Below are 24,676 nucleotides of genomic sequence, written 5' to 3' on the forward strand. Positions count from 1 at the left end.
ATGTCTGCTTAGGTGATTTAGGTGAGACAGCCAACCTATAATTAACTGTCCTGCTGTTGGTTTGAAGTAATGCTTGGAGCCCAATACTTCCTTGGCGTTCCGGCCACCGGCTACGCACCTCAGTAGCATGTTGCCTCGATCTTACAGCACGACTCCTACTGGTGTTATCTCCTTTTTGCTTTGATCTCATTTCTCACTCTCCACAATAAACCTTGCTTCTTGCCCTTTCTTGAGATACCGCCGCGATGTAGTGCAGGCGCGGTTCCTTAACGTTCTGTCCTTTTCGCTAGGCCTCTGTCAGGATCCCACCCCTGACAGAGACCCCCCTGAATCTCCCCCTGCAAGACCCTCTGCCACAGGATGTTTCCTGGTTCCAAACCAGTCAGCTTCTCTCTAACTTTCTATCCAACCCCCAGTTTTACCAGATTGTGAGGAGTGGCCTAATACATAGCACCCTTAGCTCCCCCTGGAGGCCAGACTATGAAGTGTATTGGTGTCTGTGATACCTGGTCAGGTGAACTCCTTCAGTGCCATCAGACATACCATCACTCACCTTAGCGGCGGAGCGACAGTACTGCAACGACCAGGACTCTGGGGCGCTGCATCTGCATCCCGGCTTAATAATTATACGTAAAATGTCATCTTGGCTGGTGACAGGTATATATTTGCGGATAATCTTGCTAATTTGGCAGAACTGGGGACTATAGAGAGTAGAAAAAGTAAGTGTGGCTAGGACACTATTCAAAAGGGATATGGGTGCAGTAATACTCAGGGAAGGTCTGGGTTTGGTGCCAAATTGAAAACTCTTGTGAATTCACAGTTGATGTAACCTCTCTCAGAGAGGCGTTTGAAGATGATAGTGTGGCACCCCTGAGGGTCCAGTTGCCACAGAGGTACTGCACCTCAGCAAGAGGTGTGGTACCCCACTCTTGGGTAAGGAGAAGGCACTACCCGATACCTGGACACTAGCATCCAACACCACACTACTCCAGGCCAGGGAATCTGGGTGGACCCTATTTAGGGAGGGCCCCATCTCAGGCTGGAGGGGGAACTAGGTAGAGGGTGTGGATGGAGGAAGTAGATAAAGGTAGAGTGACAGTTGGGAGTGAAGTGTTGTCATGGAAATGGGAGTGAGGCGGAGTGAGTTTGAGGAGTGTGTGAGAGAAGGAAGGAGTAATGGAGAGGACATCGAGAGAGAAGGGGTCTTGGGGCCAGGGAAGTGAAGAGTCCACCCGTGGTGCCCGAATCCATGCCAACCGTAGTCGGGTGGAGGGACCAGGTAGCAGTAGGGACCAGCCTCAGACTAGTAGAGAGACTGTAGGACTCAGCTAGCAAACCAGAGGCTGTGGTGTCTGTATGTACTACAGCCAAATCTACAGACATTTGCTAAAAAAGCAGCGAGATAGGGTCAGGGGGACCAGGAGGACATGACCTGAGGCTGCTGGCTTGGGACACTGTGTGCAAGGCTCAGGGCAGGAGAGTGTGAGCCAGCGCAGGGAGAGATGACCCAGAAAGGTACACAAGAAGGGGGTACTGGAAAATTGCACCCCAAACTACCCGAGAGCTGGCTGGACCACCCACCTGGAGGACACAGCACCCGGCTGGTGATTGTAATCTGGATACTGTGAGTAAAGTGTGAAGACTGCACCCTGCTGTGCCCTCAGAATTATTTACTGCATCACCTTCTCACTACTGCAACAGTACCCATCGTCTCATTTACCCTATATTTGCCCTGGGGCCCTGCTCTACCCGTGGAGAGCTGAAACATCTTTGCTGCATCAACATCGGCCCCAGTGGACCTGAACCACAGCTTCGTCAATCCCTTGCTGAACACAACGGTTTGTGTTACGAATCAACCCCATATAATTTTCCCCCTTGCATTTTTATTGCACGCCGAGGGCTACGGAGTCAGGTCATGGCCCCATGACTTCCCCAAAGAACTGTCTGACCAGGTTCCGAGTACCCTACGGCCCTGGTGGGCATCGCAATAGTACTTTCATGATTGAAAGATGCAGGAGTAGAACAAATTCGTTTTGCCCGATTTAATTCTCCAAAAGGTATGGCTCTAATCGTATAGGGAGGATAAGAGCTGGAATGATATAACACAGTGTTACCAGATAATTTTTTGCAAAATAAGAAGTGATCTACCTTTTGTGTAATCTTATTACCCGACATGGGGAGGCATGGGTTACCTCTATTCTTGATAACCAACCATGATAAAGCTGACAGCTGAGGGTTGCAGCCTGTAGATGTCAGTTTTGCCTGCGCTGGTTATCAAAAATAAAAGAGACTCCATGTTATTTTTTAAATGTATTTATTTATAGCACAAGCATCGGCTAATCAATACCATCCGCTGTGCCTGCTCTCGCTGTTATCAGCAACATCAGATGTAGGCTTATGGGAGTAGTATTCTGAGGCAACACATGTGGCCAGAGGTAACCTTTTTACGTGCAGTCACAGCTATTGACTGTAAATTAGGACTATAAGACAGACCCCCATTTTATTAAAAAAATATTTCCTATTTTCCACCCCAAAACTTGGGGTGCATCTTATGGTCCACTGCATCTCATAGTCTGCAAAATATGGTATTTATGTTATTTATTTTATATTAAAAATGGCCAGATCCAACAGAGCATCACCTCTTGTAGGCCAGCGGCAGTAGAGCGGAGTAACAGGAGGCAGGGTCATGCAGATTCCTACAACATCGACCCTGCCCTCTGAGACCTTGCTCCACCACTGCGGCCTTCCTCCCCTCTGGTAAGCTACATTTGGATTGTAAGACGCAGGACCATGTTTCTCCTAAATTTTTTGGGAAAAAAGTGAGTCTCATATTTTGCAAAATATGGTAGTTATTTACATGTGTAACATTTTTATTATGTCGATCCACTTAATCAACACAGGATCAGGAGAGAAAAACTTGTTCTTCAGGGCTTGCTGGATCATGCATCATGGATGTATCTAAACACCATTCTCTTTATTCTTTCGCATTACTTAATTTAACTAGATGAACATGGATCTATTTTCAGCTGTATTAACTATGTACCCCCTCAAGATAATTTGTCTAACATATATCATCCCTTGTTATTTTATTCAGATAGGACATTACATAAAGGCAACCCCATTTTGGTTATTAAGATTGTTTCTGAATAAACCTCAATACCCTGTAGATTAACCACCCTGTAATTTCTGTTATACAGCAATTGTATAACCATATAGATGCCACAGTCAATGTTTGATTGCAACATTTAAATGGAGCAGTTGATGGTGCTTGCATGCACTGGCTCCTGTCACTCCCTTGCAGGGGACCCTTGGGGTTATTATGGCTGCCAAAGGCCTGCTGAAGGCCATTTTGGTTGCCATCCTGGTACTTCATGTGAAGCTTGGCCAGAGACTGAGCTTTACTGTAGATCAAGATTTTCAATATATACTGCAATACCATGGTATTGCAGTATGTAATACAAGCAATGAAACAATTGAAGGTTCAAATTCCCTAAGAAGACTTAAAAGTAATATAAAAATGAAAAAAGTTTTAAACAATATAGAAAAAATAAAAACAATCTAAAATAAAAATCACAACCTTTTCCCCATTAAAAATAAAGGGAAACAAATCCTATTTGGTATCGTTGCATCCATAAAATTTTGATCTATCAAAATATAAAACTATGGAACCCATATAGCAGACAAACTGAAACGGAGAAAACTCAAAATGCCAAAATTGCATCTTTTGGTCACCTTACCTTCCCATAAAAGTGTAATAAAAAGCAATCGTGTAACACAAATTGGTATCAATAAATACTTTGGCACAGTATGAAAAAACAAGCCCTCAATCAATGGAAAAATAAAGAAAATGGCGACAGAAGGCAAAAAAAAATGAGGTTAGGGGCTAATTTCTAAGTTTTTTTTTGTATCCCTTATATACAAAAAAACTTGATTCTAGCTATCCTGGAAAATCATGGTTCCAGGTCATTTATACTCCACAATGAACATTGTTAAAACAAAACCCAAAAAGCAATGATGGAGCTGATTTTTTTCCACTGTTTCATCTCCATTGAAATGTTCCCCTTTTCTGGACAAAATGAATGGAGTAATTTCAGCCAAAATAATCCTCACTCCTCCATGTCTATAGAAAGGTTAAAAAAAACCGATGACTTTTGGAAGATGGTGAGGACAAAAACAAAAATGCAAAAAGGCAAAAATTCCCTTTCTTTAATGGGTTAAAGATTTTCCACCTTGCCCCTCACTTATCTTAATAAAAAATTTTTTAATAATGCATATGATTGAACAAATATTAAAGGGAATTACCCACAAAGCAACAATAGTGGTTAGGGGGAAGGGTATTTATTTTTTTAGACCACCAGAAATACATCTCTTGATTTATTCTTAAAAGTTTGGGTTTTCTTTAGAATATTCGAAGAACATGAAATCCTATTCAAAAGAAAAAGAAAATGTTATTGTGTCAGCATTCTAGATATATAAAACAACCTTAAATGTGTTGCCTTATCTGGTCACTCTTTTCTCATTTGCCCTATATGGCCATGAATAGATATTTATACACTAATATATGTATATGTATAAATGCCATATTTTTTGGATTATAAGACGCAGCTTTTTTCTCCAAAATTTTTGGGGAAAATGGGGGTGCTTGTTATAATCTGAATGGAGCTTACTGGGGGGGGCAACCGCAGTGGAGTGGGGTCCCAAAAGGCAGGGTCACTGCTGCAGGAAACTGGCAGTGGCCGCAGGAGGGGATGCTGTGGTCTCTGGGCTGGAAGGAGGGGATGTTCAACAGTGCAAGGCTGTGGCAGGCTCTTGGCTTCCAGAAAATGTCGGGAGTCCCGACACTCCCCACCCTTTTCTCTGCAATGAACTTCAGGAAAACAGCCGCCGGAGAATGCACATGTGCGGATTGAGATTTTGGCTCCAAAGATCTTGGCTCCCAATATCTCAATCTGCCCATGCCCCGCCTCTGGCGGACATTTTCCACCGCAGTGAAAAGGATGGGAAGTGTGGGACTCCCAACATTTTCTGAAAGCCCTGAGCCCGCCGCAGCCTCACAACGCCAAACAGCCCTTCCTCCCAGCCCAGGGCCAGCATGTATTTACTATTCAACATTGAAATTGCAGCGCCAGGGAGGAGAAGTTGTTGAATTATGGAAATAATGAAATCGCTATGCATGTTTATGGTATGAAATGATGAAAAACTGGAAGCAAAAATGAAAAAGCGTCTTGATTTAGTCAAAAGCGAGTATGTGCCTTGGCTGCTTTCAATGAGTTAATATTTGTTTCTGAGGAATGTTCTTCCACATTATTTGCACTTGGGCAAATCATTAAGATCTCCTGCTGGCAGCTCCTGTTTCAATTGACGGCCAATAACTTCTCAGATGTGTTCGATGGGACACAAATGTGGAGATACTGCACGCCATAGTAGAATGTTGGCCATGAATAGACCTTAATGAGGGGACGTGTCCCAGGAGCTGTATTTCAATACTACATGTTGAATATTATCAAGATGTATAGAATATTTTATTTTCATTTTTACATTTGCCTCATTAATATATTTCTAGATACTGTGATTTTTATAATTCCATGACTTTTGCTTCTTAGTTTTGCTTTCTTCATATTAAGAAAGTTATATTTAACATATATACTATATGTCCTCTAGTAACCAGAATGTGGCGCTGCTGCAGCAATGGTTTGTGCTTTGAAGAGTCAACCTGTCTATGTATTACATGGTTGATCATTGATTGATCAGTCAGAATCTAATAGTATGGCCAGCCAAAGGTTCCCCTGGCCATAGCAGCTGATGATCACTAAGAGTTTATCAGGACCGTCCCACAGCAAACAGTTAACTGTTGGGTCAGTTTCAATTTAAAAAATGGTTGTATTGTTCTTAAATTAGGTAATACTTTTAATAAATGCCACTTGACATTAATAAACTTACTATAAGAAAGCATGCACCAAGCATCACTGCTTTGATTTTTACATCAAGATTAATTGGAAACTGCACCCCAAAGTTGTCAGCGTCTGTACACATCTCATTCACCAGACCAGACCATTGTTTGGAAATTCTTCCAACTTCAAAGATCTCATCAACTGACTTTACCTGTAGAAAAAAAAGAAAAAACTTAGCTAGGAATTGCATTACAGTTATTAAAGAATAACAGCAATTAAGCCTGAGAACCAATATTCTGTTTTTGTATAAACAAGTCGCAAAAACGGCTGTTGTAGATTTCCTCACCAGAAAACAAGAAGAACAGAAAATGTGCCAGGGGGTTGGTGTTTCAAAATTAATGCAAAATCCATTGAACTAGATGACTAGAAGCATGTCTGGAAATATCATACATTTCTTTGCAGTGACAACATTACAGATGTGACCACTAGGGTTGAGCGAAACGGGTCGATCATTTTCAAAAGTCGCCGACTTTTGGCTAAGTCGGCGTCTCATGAAACCCGATCCGACCCCTGTGCTTGTCGGCCATGCGGTACGCGACTTTCGCGCCAAAGTCGCGTTTCAATGACGCGAAAAGCGCCATTTCTCAGCCAATGAAGGAGAACGCAGAGTGTGGGCAGCGTGATGACATAGATCCTGGTCCCCAACATCTTAGAGAAGGGCATTGCAGTGATTGGCTTGCTGTCTGCGGCGTCACAGGGGCTATAAAGGGGCGTTCCCGCCGACCGCCATCTTACTGCTGCTGATCTGAGCTTAGGGAGAGGTTGCTGCCGCTTCGTCAGAAGCAGGGAGAGCGTTAGGCAGGGTCCACTAACCACCAAACCGCTTGTGCTGCAGCGATTTCCACTGTCCAACACCACCTTCGGTGTGCAGGGACTGTGGAAGCTATTTTTTTTTTTTTTCCCCCTCAGCGCTGTAGCTCATTGGGCTGCCCTAGAAGGCTCCGTGATAGCTGTATTGCTGTGTGTACGCCACTGTGGAAACCAACTGCTTTTTTCAAAGCACATATCCTCTTGTTCCTTCCTTTCTGCACAGCTATCTTTTTTGTTTGTCCACACTTTTTATTTAATTTGTGCATCAGTCCACTCCTATTGCTGCCTGCCATACCTGGCTTACATTACTGCAGGGAGATAGTAATTGTAGGACAGTCCCTGTTTTTTTTTTGTTTTTTTTGTGGGAGATTAAGATTGGCATTTCTGCTACAGTGCCATCCCTGTGTGTGCCATCTCTCACTGAGTGGGCCATAGAAAGCCTATTTATTTTTTCCGTGATTTGTGTTCTAAATTCTACCTCAACACAAAAACACTACATCAATCAGTGGGAGAAAAATATTGGCCTCAGTCAGGGCTTGTGTGCCACTGCTGTGTGTGCTATCTCTCATTCAGTGGGCTATAGAAAGCCTATTTATTTTTTATTTTTTTTTTTAATATTATTTGGTTTCTAAAGTCTCCCTGGAAAAAAAAAAAATACCTAAAAAAACAGTGGGAGAGTAATATTGCCCTTTCAGCTTGTGTGCCAGTCTTGACTCCTGGGTGTGCCACCTCTCTCTCATTCAGTGGGCCATAGAAAGCCTATTTATTTTTTCCGTGATTTGTGTTCTAAATTCTACCTCAACACAAAAACACTACATCAATCAGTGGGAGAAAAATATTGGCCTCAGTCAGGGCTTGTGTGCCAGTCTTGACTCCTGGGTGTGCCACCTCTCTCTCTCATTCAGTGGGCCATAGAAAGGCTATTTATTTTTTTTTTTAAATATTATTGGGTTTCTAAAGTCTCCCTTAAAAAACAAAAAATACATAAAAAAACAGTGGGAGAGTAATATTGCCCTTTCAGCTTGTGTGCCAGTCTTGACTCCTGGGTGTGCCACCTCTCTCTCATTCAGTGGGCCATAGAAAGGCTATTTATTTTTTCCTTGATTTGTGTTCTAAAATCTACCTCAACACAAAAACACTACATCAATCAGTGGGAGAAAAATATTGGCCTCAGTCAGGGCTTGTGTGCCACTGCTGTGTGTGCTATCTCTCATTCAGTGGGCTATAGAAAGCCTATTTATTTATTTTTTTTTTAATATTATTTGGTTTCTAAAGTCTCCCTGAAAAAAAAAAATACCTAAAAAAACAGTGGGAGAGTAATATTGCCCTTTCAGCTTGTGTGCCAGTCTTGACTCCTGGGTGTGCCACCTCTCTCTCATTCAGTGGGCCATAGAAAGCCTATTTATTTTTTCCTTGATTTGTGTTCTAAAATCTACCTCAACACAAAAACACTACATCAATCAGTGGGAGAAAAATATTGGCCTCAGTCAGGGCTTGTGTGCCACTGCTGTGTGTGCTATCTCTCATTCAGTGGGCTATAGAAAGCCTATTTATTTATTTATTTTTTTTTAATATTATTTGGTTTCTAAAGTCTCCCTGAAAAAAAAAATACCTACAAAAACAGTGGGAGAGTAATATTGCCCTTTCAGCTTGTGTGCCAGTCTTGACTCCTGGGTGTGCCACCTCTCTCTCATTCAGTGGGCCATAGAAAGCCTATTTATTTTTTCCTTGATTTGTGTTCTAAAATCTACCTCAACACAAAAACACTACATCAATCAGTGGGAGAAAAATATTGGCCTCAGTCAGGGCTTGTGTGCCACTGCTGTGTGTGCTATCTCTCATTCAGTGGGCTATAGAAAGCCTATTTATTTATTTATTTTTTTTCTTATTATTTGGTTTCTAAAGTCTCCCTGAAAAAAAAAAAAAAAAAAAAAAAACAGTGGGAGAGTAATATTGCCCTTTCAGCTTGTGTGCCAGTCTTGACTCCTGGGTGTGCCACCTCTCTCCCTCTCATTCAGTGGGCCATAGAAAGCCTATTTATTTTTTTAAAAAAATATTATTGGGTTTCTAAAGTCTCCCTTAAAAAACAAAAAATACATAAAAAAACAGTGGGAGAGTAATATTGCCCTTTCAGCTTGTGTGCCAGTCTTGACTCCTGGGTGTGCCACCTCTCTCTCTCATTCAGTGGGCCATAGAAAGGCTATTTTTTTTTTTTGGTTTTTTTAATATTATTTGGTTTCTAAAGTCTCCCTGAAAAAAAAAAAAAAAACATAAAAAAACAGTGGGAGAGTAATATTGCCCTTTCAGCTTGTGTGCCAGTCTTGACTCCTGGGTGTGCCACCTCTCTCCCTCTCATTCAGTGGGCCATAGAAAGCCTATTTATTTTTTTTAAAAAATATTATTGGGTTTCTAAAGTCTCCCTTAAAAAACAAAAAATACATAAAAAAACAGTGGGAGAGTAATATTGCCCTTTCAGCTTGTGCGCCAGTCTTGACTCCTGGGTGTGCCACCTCTCTCTCTCTAATTGTGGGCCATAGAAAGCCTTTTTTTTTTTTTTTTTTTTTAATATTATTTGGTTTCTAAAGTCTCCCTGAGAAAAAAATAAAAATAAATTAGGTGGGAGATTAATATTGACATTAGTGCTTGAGTGACAGTCCTGCGTGTGTGTCATCTCTGTGATTTTGTGCCACAGAAAACAGAGTGTGTAACATTGTGCCTGATTTTCCTTATGGTCTCACCAACCTGTTAAGGGATATTGAAATCATACTGAAGTTATAGCTCACCGTGTAAGTTGTTTGACAGCAACAAATAAAGTTACTTTGGTTAAGATTTTAAAACAATGAGGAAGTCTGGTGCAAGAGGTCGTCGTGGGCGTTCATTGTCAGCTGGTAATGATGGTAGTGGTAGTGGAGCATCAGGTGGTCGTGGGGATAAAAATATTCCACCTAAGTCTGGAGCTGTGGAGCCAGTTTCGTCGTCAGGCTACACAAGGCCTCGAACGCTCTCTTTTCTGGGAGTAGGAAAACCGCTTTTAAAGGCGGAGCAGCAACAGCAAGTTTTGGCTTACATTGCAGACTCAGCCTCTAGCTCTTTTGCCTCCTCTTCCGAAACTGGTAAATGTAAAAGCAGCGCGTCGCTTGTGGATGTTCACGGTCAGGGACAAGTCGCTTCCTTGTCCTCCTCAGCAAAAACTACAACAAGAGAGAAGGATGCAGCAGGCGACACAACGGGTCACTCCATGGAGCTCTTTACACATACCGTCCCTGGCTTAGAAAGTGAAACATTTAACAGGCCATGCCCATTACAAGTATATTCTGACATGGAGTGCACTGATGCACAGCCACAGCCAGAGTACTATGCTGCTCCTTTGACTCAGACCACCACATTGCCCTCTCAGGGTACAGATCCACAATCAGACCCTGATGAGACTATGTTGCCCCGCCACGAACGCTATACCACCGACCGACACAGTGACACAGACGAAGTTGCACACGAGCTCGAAGAGGAGGTAATAGATGACCCAGTTATTGACCCCGATTGGCAGCCATTGGGGGAACAGGGTGCAGGCGGCAGTAGTTCAGAAGCGGAGGTGGAGGAGGGGCCGCAGCAGGCATCAACATCGCAACAGGTTCCATCTGCCGGGCCCGTATCTGGCCCAAAACGCGTGTCAAAGCCAAAACCTGTTGGAGCACAGCGTTGCCATCCGGTTAAAGCTCAGTCTGCAATCCCTGAAAAGGGATCCGAGTCTAGGAAGAGTGCAGTCTGGCATTTTTTTAAACAACATCCAACTGATCAGCGCAAAGTCATCTGTCAAAAATGTTCAACTAGCTTAAGCAGAGGTCAGAATCTGAAAAGTCTAAATACTAGTTGCATGCATAGACACTTAACCACCATGCATTTTCAAGCCTGGACTAACTACCAAACGTCCCTCAAGGTTGTAGCACCCTCGGCCAATGAAGCTAGTCAGCAACGCAACATCCCTTCCGTCACTGTAAGGCCACCATTTTCCGCACCACCGGCAGTATCTGTGCAGGTTTCTTTGCCAGCCAAAAGCAGTCAGGGTCAGGGAATCACCAGTTTTGTAGGAGGAAATATTGCATCTAGGGCACCGGCGGAAACAATACCGTCTCCAACCGTCTCTCAGTCTGCCATGTACACCGGCACACCCGAAAGTTCCACGATCTCCAGCTCTCCAGTCCAGCTCACCCTACATGAGACTCTGGTTAGAAAAAGGAAGTACTTATCCTCGCATCCGCGTACACAGTGTTTTAACGCCCACATAGCTAGACTAATCTCGTTAGAGATGATGCCCTACCGGTTAGTTGAAAGCGAAGCTTTCAAAGCCCTGATGGAGTACGCTGAACCACGATACGAGCTACCCAGTCGACACTTTTTTTCCAGAAAAGCCATCCCAGCCCTGCACCAGCATGTTAAACAGCGCATCGTCCATGCACTCAGGCAATCTGTGAGTACAAAGGTGCACCTGACTACAGATGCATGGACCAGTAGGCATGGCCAGGGACGTTATGTGTCCATCACGGCACACTGGGTGAATGTGGTGGATGCAGGGTCCACAGGCGACATCAATTTAGGGACAGTTGTGCCTAGCCCACGGTCTAGGAAACAGTTGGCTGTAGGCGTTCGCACCCCCTCCTCCTCCTCCTCCTCGTCCTCCTGCAGAAGCTACAGCTCTTCCACAGAACGCAGTCTGCCAACCACTCCATCGGCAGATGACACTGTTGCACACCAGTTGTCCCATTATGGGCCAGCTACTGCCAAGCGTCAGCAGGCTGTATTGGCTATGAAGTGCTTGGGCGACAACAGACACACCGCGGAAGTTCTGTCCGAGTTCTTGCAACAAGAAACGCAGTCGTGGCTGGGCACAGTAGATCTTGAGGCAGGCAAGGTAGTGAGTGATAACGGAAGGAATTTCATGGCTGCCATCTCCCTTTCCCAACTGAAACACATTCCTTGCCTGGCTCACACCTTAAACCTGGTGGTGCAGTGCTTATTGAAAACTTATCCTGGGTTCTCCGACCTGCTCCTCAAAGTGCGTGCACTTTGCTCACATATCCGACGTTCGCCTGTACACGCCAGCCGTATGCAGACCTATCAGCGGTCTTTGAACCTTCCCCAGCATCGCCTAATCATAGACGTTGCAACAAGGTGGAACTCAACACTGCACATGCTTCAGAGACTGTGCGAACAGAGGCGTGCTGTTATTTATTTGTGGGAGGATACACGGGCAGGCAGTAGGATGGCAGACATGGAGTTGTCAGGTGTGCAGTGGTCTAAGATACAAGACATGTGTCAAGTCCTTCAGTGTTTTGAGGAATGCACACGGCTGGTTAGTGCAGACAACGCCGTAATAAGCATGAGCATCCCCCTAATGCGTCTGCTGATGCAAAGTTTGACGCACATAAAGGAGCAGGCGTCTGCACCAGAGGAAGAGGAAAGCCTTGATGACAGTCAGCCATTGTCTGGTCAGGGCAGTGTACAGGACGAGGTAGCGGGCGAAGAGGAGGTGGAGGACGAGGAGGATGATGGGGATGAGTATATTTTTAATGCCGAACCTTTCCCGGGGGCACAGGAAATTGGTTGCGTGTCACGGCCGGGTTCTGGTTTTTTGAGGGACACAAGTGACGTAGATTTGCCTGCAACTGCCCCTCAACCAATCACAACCGGAGATTTGACAACTGGAACTTTGGCCCACATGGCGGATTATGCCTTACGTATCCTAAAAAGGGACACACGCATTACGAAAATGATGAACGATGACGATTACTGGTTGGCCTGCCTCCTTGATCCACGCTATAAAGGCAAATTGCAAAATATTATGCCACATGAGAACTTGGAACTAATATTAGCAACCAAACAATCAACTCTTGTTGACCGTTTGCTTCAGGCATTCCCAGCACACAGCGCACGTGATCGTTCTCACACGAGCTCCAGGGGGCAGCAGACTAGGAGTGTTAGGGGTGCACACATCAGAAGTGGCGTTGGACAGAGGGGTTTTCTGACCAGGTTGTGGAGTGATTTTGCTATGACCGCAGACAGGACAGGTACTGCTGCATCAATTGAAAGTGACAGGAGACAACATTTGTCCAGTATGGTTACTAACTATTTTTCATCCCTTATCGATGTTCTCCCTCAACCGTCATTCCCATTTGATTACTGGGCCTCCAAATTAGACACCTGGCCAGAATTGGCAGAATATGCATTGCAGGAGCTTGCTTGCCCGGCAGCAAGTGTCCTATCAGAAAGAGTATTCAGTGCTGCAGGTTCAATATTAACCGAAAAAAGGACTCGTCTGGCTACCCAAAATGTTGACGATCTAACATTCATTAAAATGAACCACAACTGGATTTCGAAATCTTTTGCCCCACCTTGCCCGGCCGACACCTAGCTTTCCTATGAAAAGCTCTTGCCTGTGAATTACTTTTCTAATGTCTAATTTGCTGCAGCTGATTGTACAGCATACAACATGTTTACACCTCCCTAAATGGCCAAACTCCCCACACGGGGCCGTGGTATCGCGACTTGGCGCAAGCACCCGTGAGACTGCTGTTTGTCTGAAGAGGTGGGTGTGCTCGCTTTTGGTTGACGGCATTGCTACTGGGTCCCTCATAGTACAATGTAGTGTCTCTGGCGGTGGTGGTGCGCACCCAACGTCAGACACACCGTTGTAACATGAGGGGCCCTGGGGCGGTCCCGCCGGCCTCTAGAGAGTTCCCCCCTACCCCAGCTCAAAATGTGCTCTACCACATGCAAAATTATGTCGCACAGCTCCACCAATCTTTAGTCTATTCGCTGACATCATTCAATGTCTGGCACTGACAATACAAATTTGTAGACATCTATGATGCAACTTAAAGTAGTCTGTGTCTGTGTCCTATATTGGCACCATTAAATAGTTACTGCCAAATTACTATGTCAGAAACTCAGCAGATGAGCCCACCCCTGTACCTAAGTATGCCACCTTTTTTTTTGTTTTGGTTGTTTTGCGAGACATTAACATCTATTTATATTTTGGGAGTACTGGGACAGACACTCCTTGCACTACTCCTCCACTCACCACCAAGCTGCCCGTGTATCCATGTAACCGCTGTAAAACTGCCATGAGCCTATTGTTTGTTATGTTAGGCCTTTGAAGCCTGTCTGCGGTCCCTCCTTCCACTAGTCCTCCACTGACCAGACCACTGCTGCCCGTGTACCCCTGGAACCAATTATAAAGTGCCTACAGCCAGTCCATTTTTTTATGTTAGGCCTTTGAAGCCTGTCTGCGGTCCCTCCTTCCACTAGTCCTCCACTGACCAGACCACTGCTGCCCGTGTACCCCTGGAACCAATTATAAAGTGCCTACAGCCAGCCCATTTTTTTATGTTAGGCCTTTGAAGCCTGTCTGCGGTCCCTCCTTCCACTAGTCCTCCACTGGCCAGACCACTGCTGCCCGTGTACCCCTGGAACCAATTATAAAGTGCCTACAGCCAGCCCATTTTTTTATGTTAGGCCTTTGAAGCCTGTCTGCGGTCCCTCCTTCCACTAGTCCTCCACTGGCCAGACCACTGCTGCCCGTGTACCCCTGGAACCAATTATAAAGTGCCTACAGCCAGCCCATTTTTTTATGTTAGGCCTTTGAAGCCTGTCTGCGGTCCCTCCTTCCACTAGTCCTCCACTGACCAGACCACTGCTGCCCGTGTACCCCTGGAACCAATTATAAAGTGCCTACAGCCAGCCCATTTTTTATGTTAGGCCTTTGAAGCCTGTCTGCGGTCCCTCCTTCCACTAGTCCTCCACTGACCAGACCACTGCTGCCCGTGTACCCCTGGAACCAATTATAAAGTGCCTACAGCCAGCCCATTTTTTTATGTTAGGCCTTTGAAGCCTGTCTGCGGTCCCTCCTTCCACTAGTCCTCCACTGGCCAGACCACTGCTGCCCGTGTACCCCTGGAACCAATTATAAAGTGCCTACAGCCAGCCCATTTTTTTATGTTAGGCCTTTGAAGCCTGTCTGCGGTCCCTCCTTCCACTAGTCCTCCACTGGCCAGACCTCTTCTGCCCGTGTACCCCTGGAACCAATTATAAAGTGCCTACAGCCAGCCCATTTTTTTATGTTAGGCCTTTGAAGCCTGTCTGCGGTCCCTCCTTCCACTAGTCCTCCACTGACCAGACCACTGCTGCCCGTGTACCCCTGGAACCAATTATAAAGTGCCTACAGCCAGCCCATTTTTTTATGTTAGGCCTTTGAAGCCTGTCTGCGGTCCCTCCTTCCACTAGTCCTCCACTGGCCAGACCACTGCTGCCCGTGTACCCCTGGAACCAATTATAAAGTGCCTACAGCCAGCCCATTTTTTTATGTTAGGCCTTTGAAGCCTGTCTGCGGTCCCTCCTTCCACTAGTCCTCCACTGGCCAGACCACTGCTGCCCGTGTACCCCTGGAACCAATTATAAAGTGCCTACAGCCAGCCCATTTTTTTATGTTAGGCCTTTGAAGCCTGTCTGCGGTCCCTCCTTCCACTAGTCCTCCACTGGCCAGACCACTGCTGCCCGTGTACCCCTGGAACCAATTATAAAGTGCCTACAGCCAGCCCATTTTTTTATGTTAGGCCTTTGAAGCCTGTCTGCGGTCCCTCCTTCCACTAGTCCTCCACTGACCAGACCACTGCTGCCCGTGTACCCCTGGAACCAATTATAAAGTGCCTACAGCCAGCCCATTTTTTTATGTTAGGCCTTTGAAGCCTGTCTGCGGTCCCTCCTTCCACTAGTCCTCCACTGGCCAGACCACTGCTGCCCGTGTACCCCTGGAACCAATTATAAAGTGCCTACAGCCAGCCCATTTTTTTATGTTAGGCCTTTGAAGCCTGTCTGCGGTCCCTCCTTCCACTAGTCCTCCACTGGCCAGACCACTGCTGCCCGTGTACCCCTGGAACCAATTATAAAGTGCCTACAGCCAGCCCATTTTTTTATGTTAGGCCTTTGAAGCCTGTCTGCGGTCCCTCCTTCCACTAGTCCTCCACTGGCCAGACCACTGCTGCCCGTGTACCCCTGGAACCAATTATAAAGTGCCTACAGCCAGCCCATTTTTTTATGTTAGGCCTTTGAAGCCTGTCTGCGGTCCCTCCTTCCACTAGTCCTCCACTGGCCAGACCACTGCTGCCCGTGTACCCCTGGAACCTATTTAAAAGTTCATAGAGCCTAGTTATATATTTTATTTACTATTAATAAGGCCATGATGGACTACGCTGTACCACGCTACAAGCTAACCAGTCGACACTTCTTTTGCGAGAAAAGCCATCCCAACCCTCCACCAGCATGTAGAAGACCGCATTGTCCATGCACTCTGGCAATCTGTGAGTACAAAGGTGCACCTGACAACAGACGCATGGACCTGTAGGCATGGCCACGGAAGATTACGTGTCCATTACGGCGCAATGGGTTAATGTGGTGGATGCATGGTCCACAGGGGACAGCCTACTAAGTCTGTCTGCAGTCCCTAATTCAAATTGTCCTCCACTGTCTAAATCGGAGTTTCCACCTTCTGGCTTTCGGCCTATAGTATCAGAAATTAAACTGCATTTGGCCTTCAACTTTGGTTAGGGCCTACTAACGGCTTCTGCCCCTCCCTGGTGTTGCCCTCAACTAAATAAAGCTGAGCTTCAACCTTCTGCTCCAAATTACCATTTTAAAAAATGCAATAGGCTTTTCCGGCCTACTAAAGGTGTCTGTCTGTGTGCCCCTGCCTGGTGTTGTCCTCAACTAAATAAAGCTGAGCTTCAACCTTCTGCTCCAAATTACCATTTTAAAAAATGCAATAGGCTTTTCCGGCCTACTAAAGGTGTCTGTCTGTGTGCCCCTGCCTGGTGTTGTCCTCAACTAAATAAAGCTGAGCTTCAACCTTCTGCTCCAAATTACCATTTTAAAAAATGCAATAGGCTTTTCCGGCCTACTAAAGGTGTCTGTCTGTGTGCCCCTGCCTGGTGTTGTCCTCAACTAAATAAAGCTGAGCTTCAACCTTCCGGCTCTCATTAAGTGGTTTTAAAAAAAAAAAATGGTGGTTAGGGCCTACTAACGGCTTCTGCCCCTCCCTGGTGTTGCCCTCAACTAAATAAAGCTGAGCTTCAACCTTCTGCTCCAAATTACCATTTTAAAAAATGCAATAGGCTTTTCCGGCCTACTAAAGGTGTCTGTCTGTGTGCCCCTGCCTGGTGTTGTCCTCAACTAAATAAAGCTGAGCTTCAACCTTCTGCTCCAAATTACCATTTTAAAAAATGCAATAGGCTTTTCCGGCCTACTAAAGGTGTCTGTCTGTGTGCCCCTGCCTGGTGTTGTCCTCAACTAAATAAAGCTGAGCTTCAACCTTCTGCTCCAAATTACCATTTTAAAAAATGCAATAGGCTTTTCCGGCCTACTAAAGGTGTCTGTCTGTGTGCCCCTGCCTGGTGTTGTCCTCAACTAAATAAAGCTGAGCTTCAACCTTCCGGCTCTCATTAAGTGGTTTTAAAAAAAAAAAATGGTGGTTAGGGCCTACTAACGGCTTCTGCCCCTCCCTGGTGTTGCCCTCAACTAAATAAAGCTGAGCTTCAACCTTCTGCTCCAAATTACCATTTTAAAAAATGCAATAGGCTTTTCCGGCCTACTAAAGGTGTCTGTCTGTGTGCCCCTGCCTGGTGTTGTCCTCAACTAAATAAAGCTGAGCTTCAACCTTCTGCTCCAAATTACCATTTTAAAAAATGCAATAGGCTTTTCCGGCCTACTAAAGGTGTCTGCCCCTCCCTGGTGTTGTCCTCAACTGAACAAAGCTGAGCTTCCACATTCTGGCTTTCGCCCTATACTATCAGATATTAAACTGCATTTGGCCTACTTGTGTGGTTAGGCCCTTGAAACAGTGTCTGCTGCTCTTGGGTTTGCTACTCCACTGAACAAAGCAATGCCGCCTGTTTAGTCCTGTTACCAATTTTGAACTGCATTTAGCCTACTTTATTCTTTGGCCCTATATCTGTTTCCTCCTCATCCTGCCCATTGCCCAGCCACTGCTAAATGAGTCTGCTGGTACATTGACCTAGACCACTACATTCCCCTTGTACTCTACACAGCCAGAATCTGACCCTGCTGAAAGTAAGGTTCCCCTTCCCGCATGTTATACCACCTTACACAGGGACAAAGAGGAAGGTGCAGATGAAAGTGCAGGTTCCTTCATCAGGTGGGGGGGCATACTCGTTGGCGACGTCACTGGCACAGGGCCCCTCAGAGTACGCAAAAGTGTCGCTGCTGGTGGGAGGCGCCCCCGCCATGCAAACACACCGCCGTACTTTGAGGGGCCCTGTGCCAGTGGCAATGCGAACGAGTGGGCCCCCCCCTGCTTGCTCAGGATCACAGCACTTGCAACGTTTAAATACTTACCTTTCCCTGCAACACCGCCGTGACGTAGTCCGCATTTCCTGGGCCCACAAAAAACTTGAGCCAGCCCTACTCCCCCCACAACTTTCCCCCAATTCCCTATGCCCAACTATTATTATACAGTTAATTAAGATTGGCAAGCTTCAGAAACAAGAATGGATGTTTTTGGCATTAAAATGGGCACTGTAGGTGTTTTCCTGGCCTCCACTCACTGCCGACTATGCTTCCCCATTGACTTGCATTGGGTTTCGTGTTTCGGTCGATCCCCGACTTTTTGCGATAATCGGCCGACTGCACTCGACTCGACTCTGGACAAAATCGGGTTTCCCAAAACCCTACTCGATCTTAAAAAAATGAAAGTCGCTCAACCCTAGTGACCACTCTTACCTTTTCTTGAATTTGGTTAAAGACTCCAATTTTCCATAAACCAAATTCAATACGCTATCACAACATGCAACATGCTAGCAAAACCCTTGACAGTCTTTAGTTCACAACACATATACAGTGAGTGAAATAAGTATTGAACACATTACCAATTTTCAAAGTAAATACATTTCTAAACGTGCTATGAAATTCTTACCTGATGTTGGTAACAATTCACACAGGCAAAGAAATCAAACCATTGATGTCCATAAATAAAGTTATGTGTGATAGTAACAAGAATTACTAGAATTTATTTAATACTTCGTACGAAAGACTTGTTGATGATGACTAGGGTTGAGCGAAACGGATCGGTCATTTTCATAAGTCGCCGACTTTTGGCAAAGTCGGCGTCTCATGAAACCCGACCCGATCCCTGTGCGGGGTCGGCCACGCGGCACGCGAACTTGGCGCCAAAGTTGCATTTCGAATGACGCGTCTAGCGCCATTATTGCAGCCAATGAAGGAGCGGCAGAGTGATGAGATAGGCGTCAGGGGGCGTGCACAACTATCGCCATTTTTTCGCTTGCATATTGCAGCGATTTGCAATGTGTAAAAGCAGTCTTACCGTTCCGGGGGAAGGAAGGAAGGGGAGAGAGAGAGAGAGAATAATTCAATTTCTTCATTGGGTTTCGTGTTTCGGCCGATCCCCGACTTTTCACGGTGGTCGGCCGATTTCACTCGACTCGACTTTTAAGACAGTCGGGTTTCACAAAACCCGACTCGACCCTAAAAAAATAAAGGTCGCTCATCCCTAATGATGACAGCTTCAAGATGCCATACTTCCACACAAACACTTTTGACATCCTGCAGCTTCTGTGTGCTCCTTCTGTGTACACTGAGATTTAGCAGCTACCATGAATTTTCTATTGGATTCAGGTCCAGTGATTGCCTGGGCCATTCTAGCAGCTTTATTTTCTTTCCCTGACATCAAGTGAGTTTCCTTATATGTGTGTTTGGGATCATTTTCTTGATGAAATGTCCACCCTCGTTTCATCTTCATCAAGAGGGTAGATGGCAGTAGATTTTTATCAAGAATGTCTCAGTGCATTTGTCCATTCACCTTTTCTTAAATTATCTGATATTTTTCAGTGCCATATGCTGAAAATCAGCCCACACCATGATGTTCCCACCTTCAAACTTCACTCTGGGTATGGTGTTTTATGGCTATATGCAGTACCTTTTGGCCTGCAAACAAGGTATGTACTATGGCATCCAAAGAGTTCAATTTTGGTCTCATCTGACCAAACTACTGTATATTCTCCCAGTATTTTACAGGCATGTCTACATTTTGTTGAGAAAACTGCAAATGCGCTTGAACATGCTTTGTGTTCAGCAATGGAGTCTCACGTGGTGAGCATGCCTACAGGCCATGGAGGTTAAGTGCATTACTTACAGTTTCCTTTGAAACAATTGAACTTGCTGATTCCAGGTCTTTTTTAGCTGTCCACGGGTGGCCCTTGGACAACTCTTCTGATAATTCTTTTAATTCCTCTGTCTGAAATCTTGAGGGGGAGCACCTGGTCATGGCTGGTTTATGGTGAGATGATGTTCTTTCGGATTATGGCCCCAACAGTACTCACTGAAACCTTCGGTAGTTTAGAAATTCTTTGTAACCAATGCCATCAGTTTGTTTTGCAGCAATAAGGTTGCGAAAGTCTTGAAATAGCTCACTGGTTTTACCCATCTTGAGACGTTTCTTATTTGGCTCCTTGGTAATGAGACACCTTTTTATCGACCATCAGTTGATGCAGCTAATATTATTTTTCACAAAGTGGCAGGTTTGCTTTCCAATTACTGATATATTTCTGCTGGTATCATGACTTTCCATGGCTTTTTGTACCTCTCTTTCTTCATGTGTTCAATATTTTTTCCCTCTGTCATTTCTCACTATATCACATAACCTACTGTAATTTAATGACATCTATGGTTTGATCTCTTTGCTTGTGTGGATTGGATGGGTAGTTACTTGACATCTGGTGATAATTTCATGTCAATAGAACCTCTAGAAATACAGTCATATGAAAAAGTTTGGGCACCCCTATTAATCTTAAGCTTAACCCCTTCACGACATGCGCCGTACTAGTACTGCGCATGCCGTGTCTCCCCCTTTGATATGGGCTCCGGCGCTGAGCCCACATCAAAGTCGCGACATGTCAGCTGTTTTGTACAGCTGACATGTGTGCGCAATAGCGGTGGGTGAAATCGCTATTCACCCGCCGCTATTAACCTGTTAAATGCCGCTGTCAAACGCAGACAGCGGCATTTAACTACCGCATCCGGCCGGGCGGCCGGAAATGATGTCATCGCCGACCCCCGTCACATGATCGGGGGTCGGCGATGCATCAGGATGGTAACCATAGAGGTCCTTGAGACCTCTGTGGTTACTGATGCCGGCCTGCTGTGAGCGCCCCACTGTGCTCGGCGCTCACAGCACACCTGCATTTCAGCTACATAACAGCGATCTGATGATCGCTGTTATGTAGCAGAGCCGATCGGGCTGTGCCTGCTTCTAGCCTCCCATGGAGGCTATTGAAGCATGGCAAAAGTGAAAAAAAAAGTTTTTAAAAATGTGAAAAAAATATTAAAAATATAAAAGTTTAAATCACCCCCCTTTCGCCCCATCCTAAATAAAACAATAAAAAAAAAATCAAACCTACACATATTTGGTATCGCCGCGTTCAGAATCGCCCAATCTATCAAGTAAAAAAAAGCATTAACCTGATCGCTAAACAGCGTAGCGAGAAAAAAATCCAAAACGCCAGAATTACGTTTTTTTATTCGCCGCAACATTGCGTTAAAATGCAATAACGGGCGATCAAAAGAACGTATCTGTGCCAAAATGGTATCATTAAAAACGCCAGCTTGGCACGCAAAAAATAAGCCCTCACCCGACCCCAGATCACGAAAATTGGAGACGCTACGGGTATCGGAAAATGGCACTTTTTTTTTTTTTTTTCTTTTTTTTTTAAAAGCAAAGTTTGGAATTTTTTTTCACCACTTGGATAAAAAATAACCTAGTCATGTTAGGTGTCAATGAACTCGTAATGACCTAGAGAATCATAATGGCAGGATAGTTTTAGCATTTAGTGAACCTAGCAAAAAAGCCAGACAAAAAACAAGTGTGGGATTGCACTTTTTTTGCAATTTCACCGCACTTGGAATTTTTTTCCTGTTTTCTAGTACACGACATGGTAAAACCAATGATGTCGTTCAAAAGTACAACTCGTCCCGCAAAAAATAAGCCCTCACATGGCCATATTGACGGAAAAATAAAAAAGTTATGGCTCTGGGAAGGAGGGGAGTGAAAAACGAAAACGCAAAAACGAAAAAGGGCCGCGACTTGAAGGGGTTAATGTTTTATAAAAATTGTTTTTTTGCAACAGCTATTTCAGTTTCATATATCTAATAACTGTTGGACACAGTAATGTTTCTGCCTTGAAATGAGGTTTATTGTACTAACAGAAAATGTGCAATCTGCATTCAAACAAAATTTGACAGGTGCATAAGTATGGGCACCCTTATCATTTTCTTGTTTTAAATACTCCTACCTACTTTTTACTGACTTACTAAAGCACTTTTTTTGGTTTTGTAACCTCATTGAGCTTTGAACTTCATAGCCAGGTGTATGCAATCATGAGAAAAGCTACTTAAAGTGGCCACTTGCAAGTTGTTCTCCTGTTTGAATCTCCTCTGACGAGTGGCATCATGGGCTCCTCAAAACAACTGTCAAATGATCTGAAAACAAAGATTATTCAACATAGTTGTTCAGGGGAAGGATACAAAAAGCTGTCTCAGAGGTTTAACCTGTCAATTTCCACTGTGAGGAACATAGTAAGGAAATGGAAGAACACAGGTACAGTTCTTGTTAAGGCCAGAAGTGGCAGGCCAAGAAAAACATCAGAAAGGCAGAGAAGAAGAATGGTGAGATCAGTCACGGACAATCCTCAGACCACGTCCAGAGAGCTGCAGCATCAACTTGCTGCAGATGGTGTCACTGTGCATCGGTCAACTATACAACGTACTTTTCACAAGTAGAAGCTGTATGGGAGAGTGATGTGAAAGAAGCCGTTTCTGCAAGCACGCCACAAACAGAGTCGGCTGAGGTATGCAAAAGCACATTTGGAGAAGCCAATTTCTTTTTGGAAGAAGGTCCTGTGGACTGATGAAACCAAGATTGAGTTGTTTGGTCATACAAAAAGGCGTTATGCATGGCGGCAAAAAAACACAGTGCGTTGTATAGTTGACCGATGCACAGTGACACCATCTGCAGCAAGTTGATGCTGCGAGTGGAATCTCGATACACCTGCCGCTATTAACTAGTTAAATGCCGCTGTCAAACGCTGACAGCGGCATTTAACTACCGCTTCCGGCCATCTGGCCGGAAATGTGCTCATCACTGACCCCCGTCACATGATCGGGGGTCAGCGATGCATCACCATAACAACCAGCGGTCTCCTTGAGACCTCAATGGTTGTTAATGCCGGCTTGCTGTGAGCGCCACCCTGTGGTCTGTAATTCTACTACATAAACAGATGAGAATATAATGGGCACACTGTAGAGTTCAATGAAGAAGGTGCTGGCTGAACATCCAACGTCAAATACACAAAAAGTAGCCGCACTCAAGTCTTGATTTCAAATGTAGAGAGTTTTCTTTGTTTTTATTCAAGTGCACAGGCACCACCAAATAATTTTACAGAAAAAGCAAGTGATTGCGGACAATAAGGTAATAAGGTAACGTTTCGACCTTGCACGGTCTTTTTCAAAACCTCACTGCAAGAATAAATACAACATATAAGTGTGCTGTACAAATATATATGCGTAAAAGAAAAAACATGCAATTCATAAAGATAAGAAACAAACTTCCTAAATAAAGCTGCAAGACATATATATAAAAAACTACAAAAAATATATACATATATATACACACAGTTTGCAATATATTGAATACGGACACGTCTATGTCCTAGGGCAATAAATTGTGGCATATAGAGAACAAAGTAGAAATGCCCTGAAACCAGGTTTCGTGTGAGAACTACTAAAAAGAACATTGCTGTACTGAGACATAATTCTGGGCTAGAAGTAGGCACATAAATGTAGAAAACACTGTTCAAGACGCCATAATAATATACTGACCTTAAGTAAGAGGAGTGGTTTAGGGAGAAGGGAAATAGGAAGAGAGTCCCCAAGGACTAGAGAAAAACAGAGAGGACATGGTTAAATGTATGATAAACTGAAAACAAAGAGGGGCAGAGGGTATTGAAACACCATGAAAGCGCAGCTTTTACCAGCTCAAGGTAGACTTCAGAAGTAAGATGTCCGTCTCATTGGTGGTGCAGTAGCTAGTGTGGACGCTGTTGGCGCTTTAAATACACCGCAGACGCGGTCATGTCCGGTGCCCGTTGGCGTGCACCCCTGTGTAATGAGAGCGAGGTCTGCCCCGCAGAGCGGCGTGCGCATCAGCCCGGCGTCGCAGCAGATGCCAGGTCCGGGGATTGGTATTGTAGCTGCGCGTTTAGTGTAAGAGGGCCGGAGCATGCGCTGTATGCTTAAGGTGATCGGACCAAGCAGCGCTTGTGCAGGGGGAGTGGAGGCAAATGGTAGCGGTGCTGGGCATAGGGTGAACTTGTGTACATGAGGGACCTCTCCTGTCATATGAAGGCTAAAGGTAGCGGCAATAAGGAGGCTGGGATGCCGTGCTCGGGGCAGCCTCAGACAGACAATGCAAATTAGATGGGAAGGAGTACAGCAAGAAAGGAGAAGGGTTCTATGGGAGATATCAGGGTAAAAATATAGCAAAAAAAAGGGGGGAGAGACACAGATACACAAAATACAGTTCCACATATGGGGACCATAGTCATGGTACTGTAGAGAGGAAAAAAATGTTAGGACAACGGCATAAAGTAAACAAGTTGAGGATGTATACTGTGCAGAAGTCCAAAAAATAAAAAAATTAAAATTAAAAAATAAAAAATAAAATAAAATACTAATAATAATAATAATAATAATAATAATAAAGGTAAAAAGTAAAAATAAAAAAATAATAAATAAATAAAAAATAAAAAAAATTAGAAAAAATGATAAATGAAAAATGAATT

The 24,676-nt window shown here is 44.6% G+C and overlaps 1 protein-coding gene across 1 annotated transcript in view; it reads right to left on the reverse strand.

Moving 5' to 3' along the window:
* Nucleotides 1–4,329: 4,329 nt before the first annotated feature.
* Nucleotides 4,330–24,676, reverse strand: part of LOC143810072 (phospholipid scramblase 1-like) — a 77,514-nt gene continuing 57,167 nt past the window's right edge. The window contains exons 7-8 of the mRNA XM_077292959.1: nucleotides 5,941–6,102; nucleotides 4,330–4,425 (exon numbers count right to left, since the gene is read on the reverse strand). Coding sequence (XP_077149074.1) covers nucleotides 4,381–4,425; nucleotides 5,941–6,102 — 207 coding nt within the window. The 3' untranslated portion in view covers nucleotides 4,330–4,380. The remainder of the gene's footprint in view (nucleotides 4,426–5,940; nucleotides 6,103–24,676) is intronic.

Source organism: Ranitomeya variabilis, chromosome 2 (genome assembly GCF_051348905.1).
Source record: "Ranitomeya variabilis isolate aRanVar5 chromosome 2, aRanVar5.hap1, whole genome shotgun sequence".
Lineage (NCBI taxonomy): Eukaryota > Metazoa > Chordata > Amphibia > Anura > Dendrobatidae > Ranitomeya > Ranitomeya variabilis.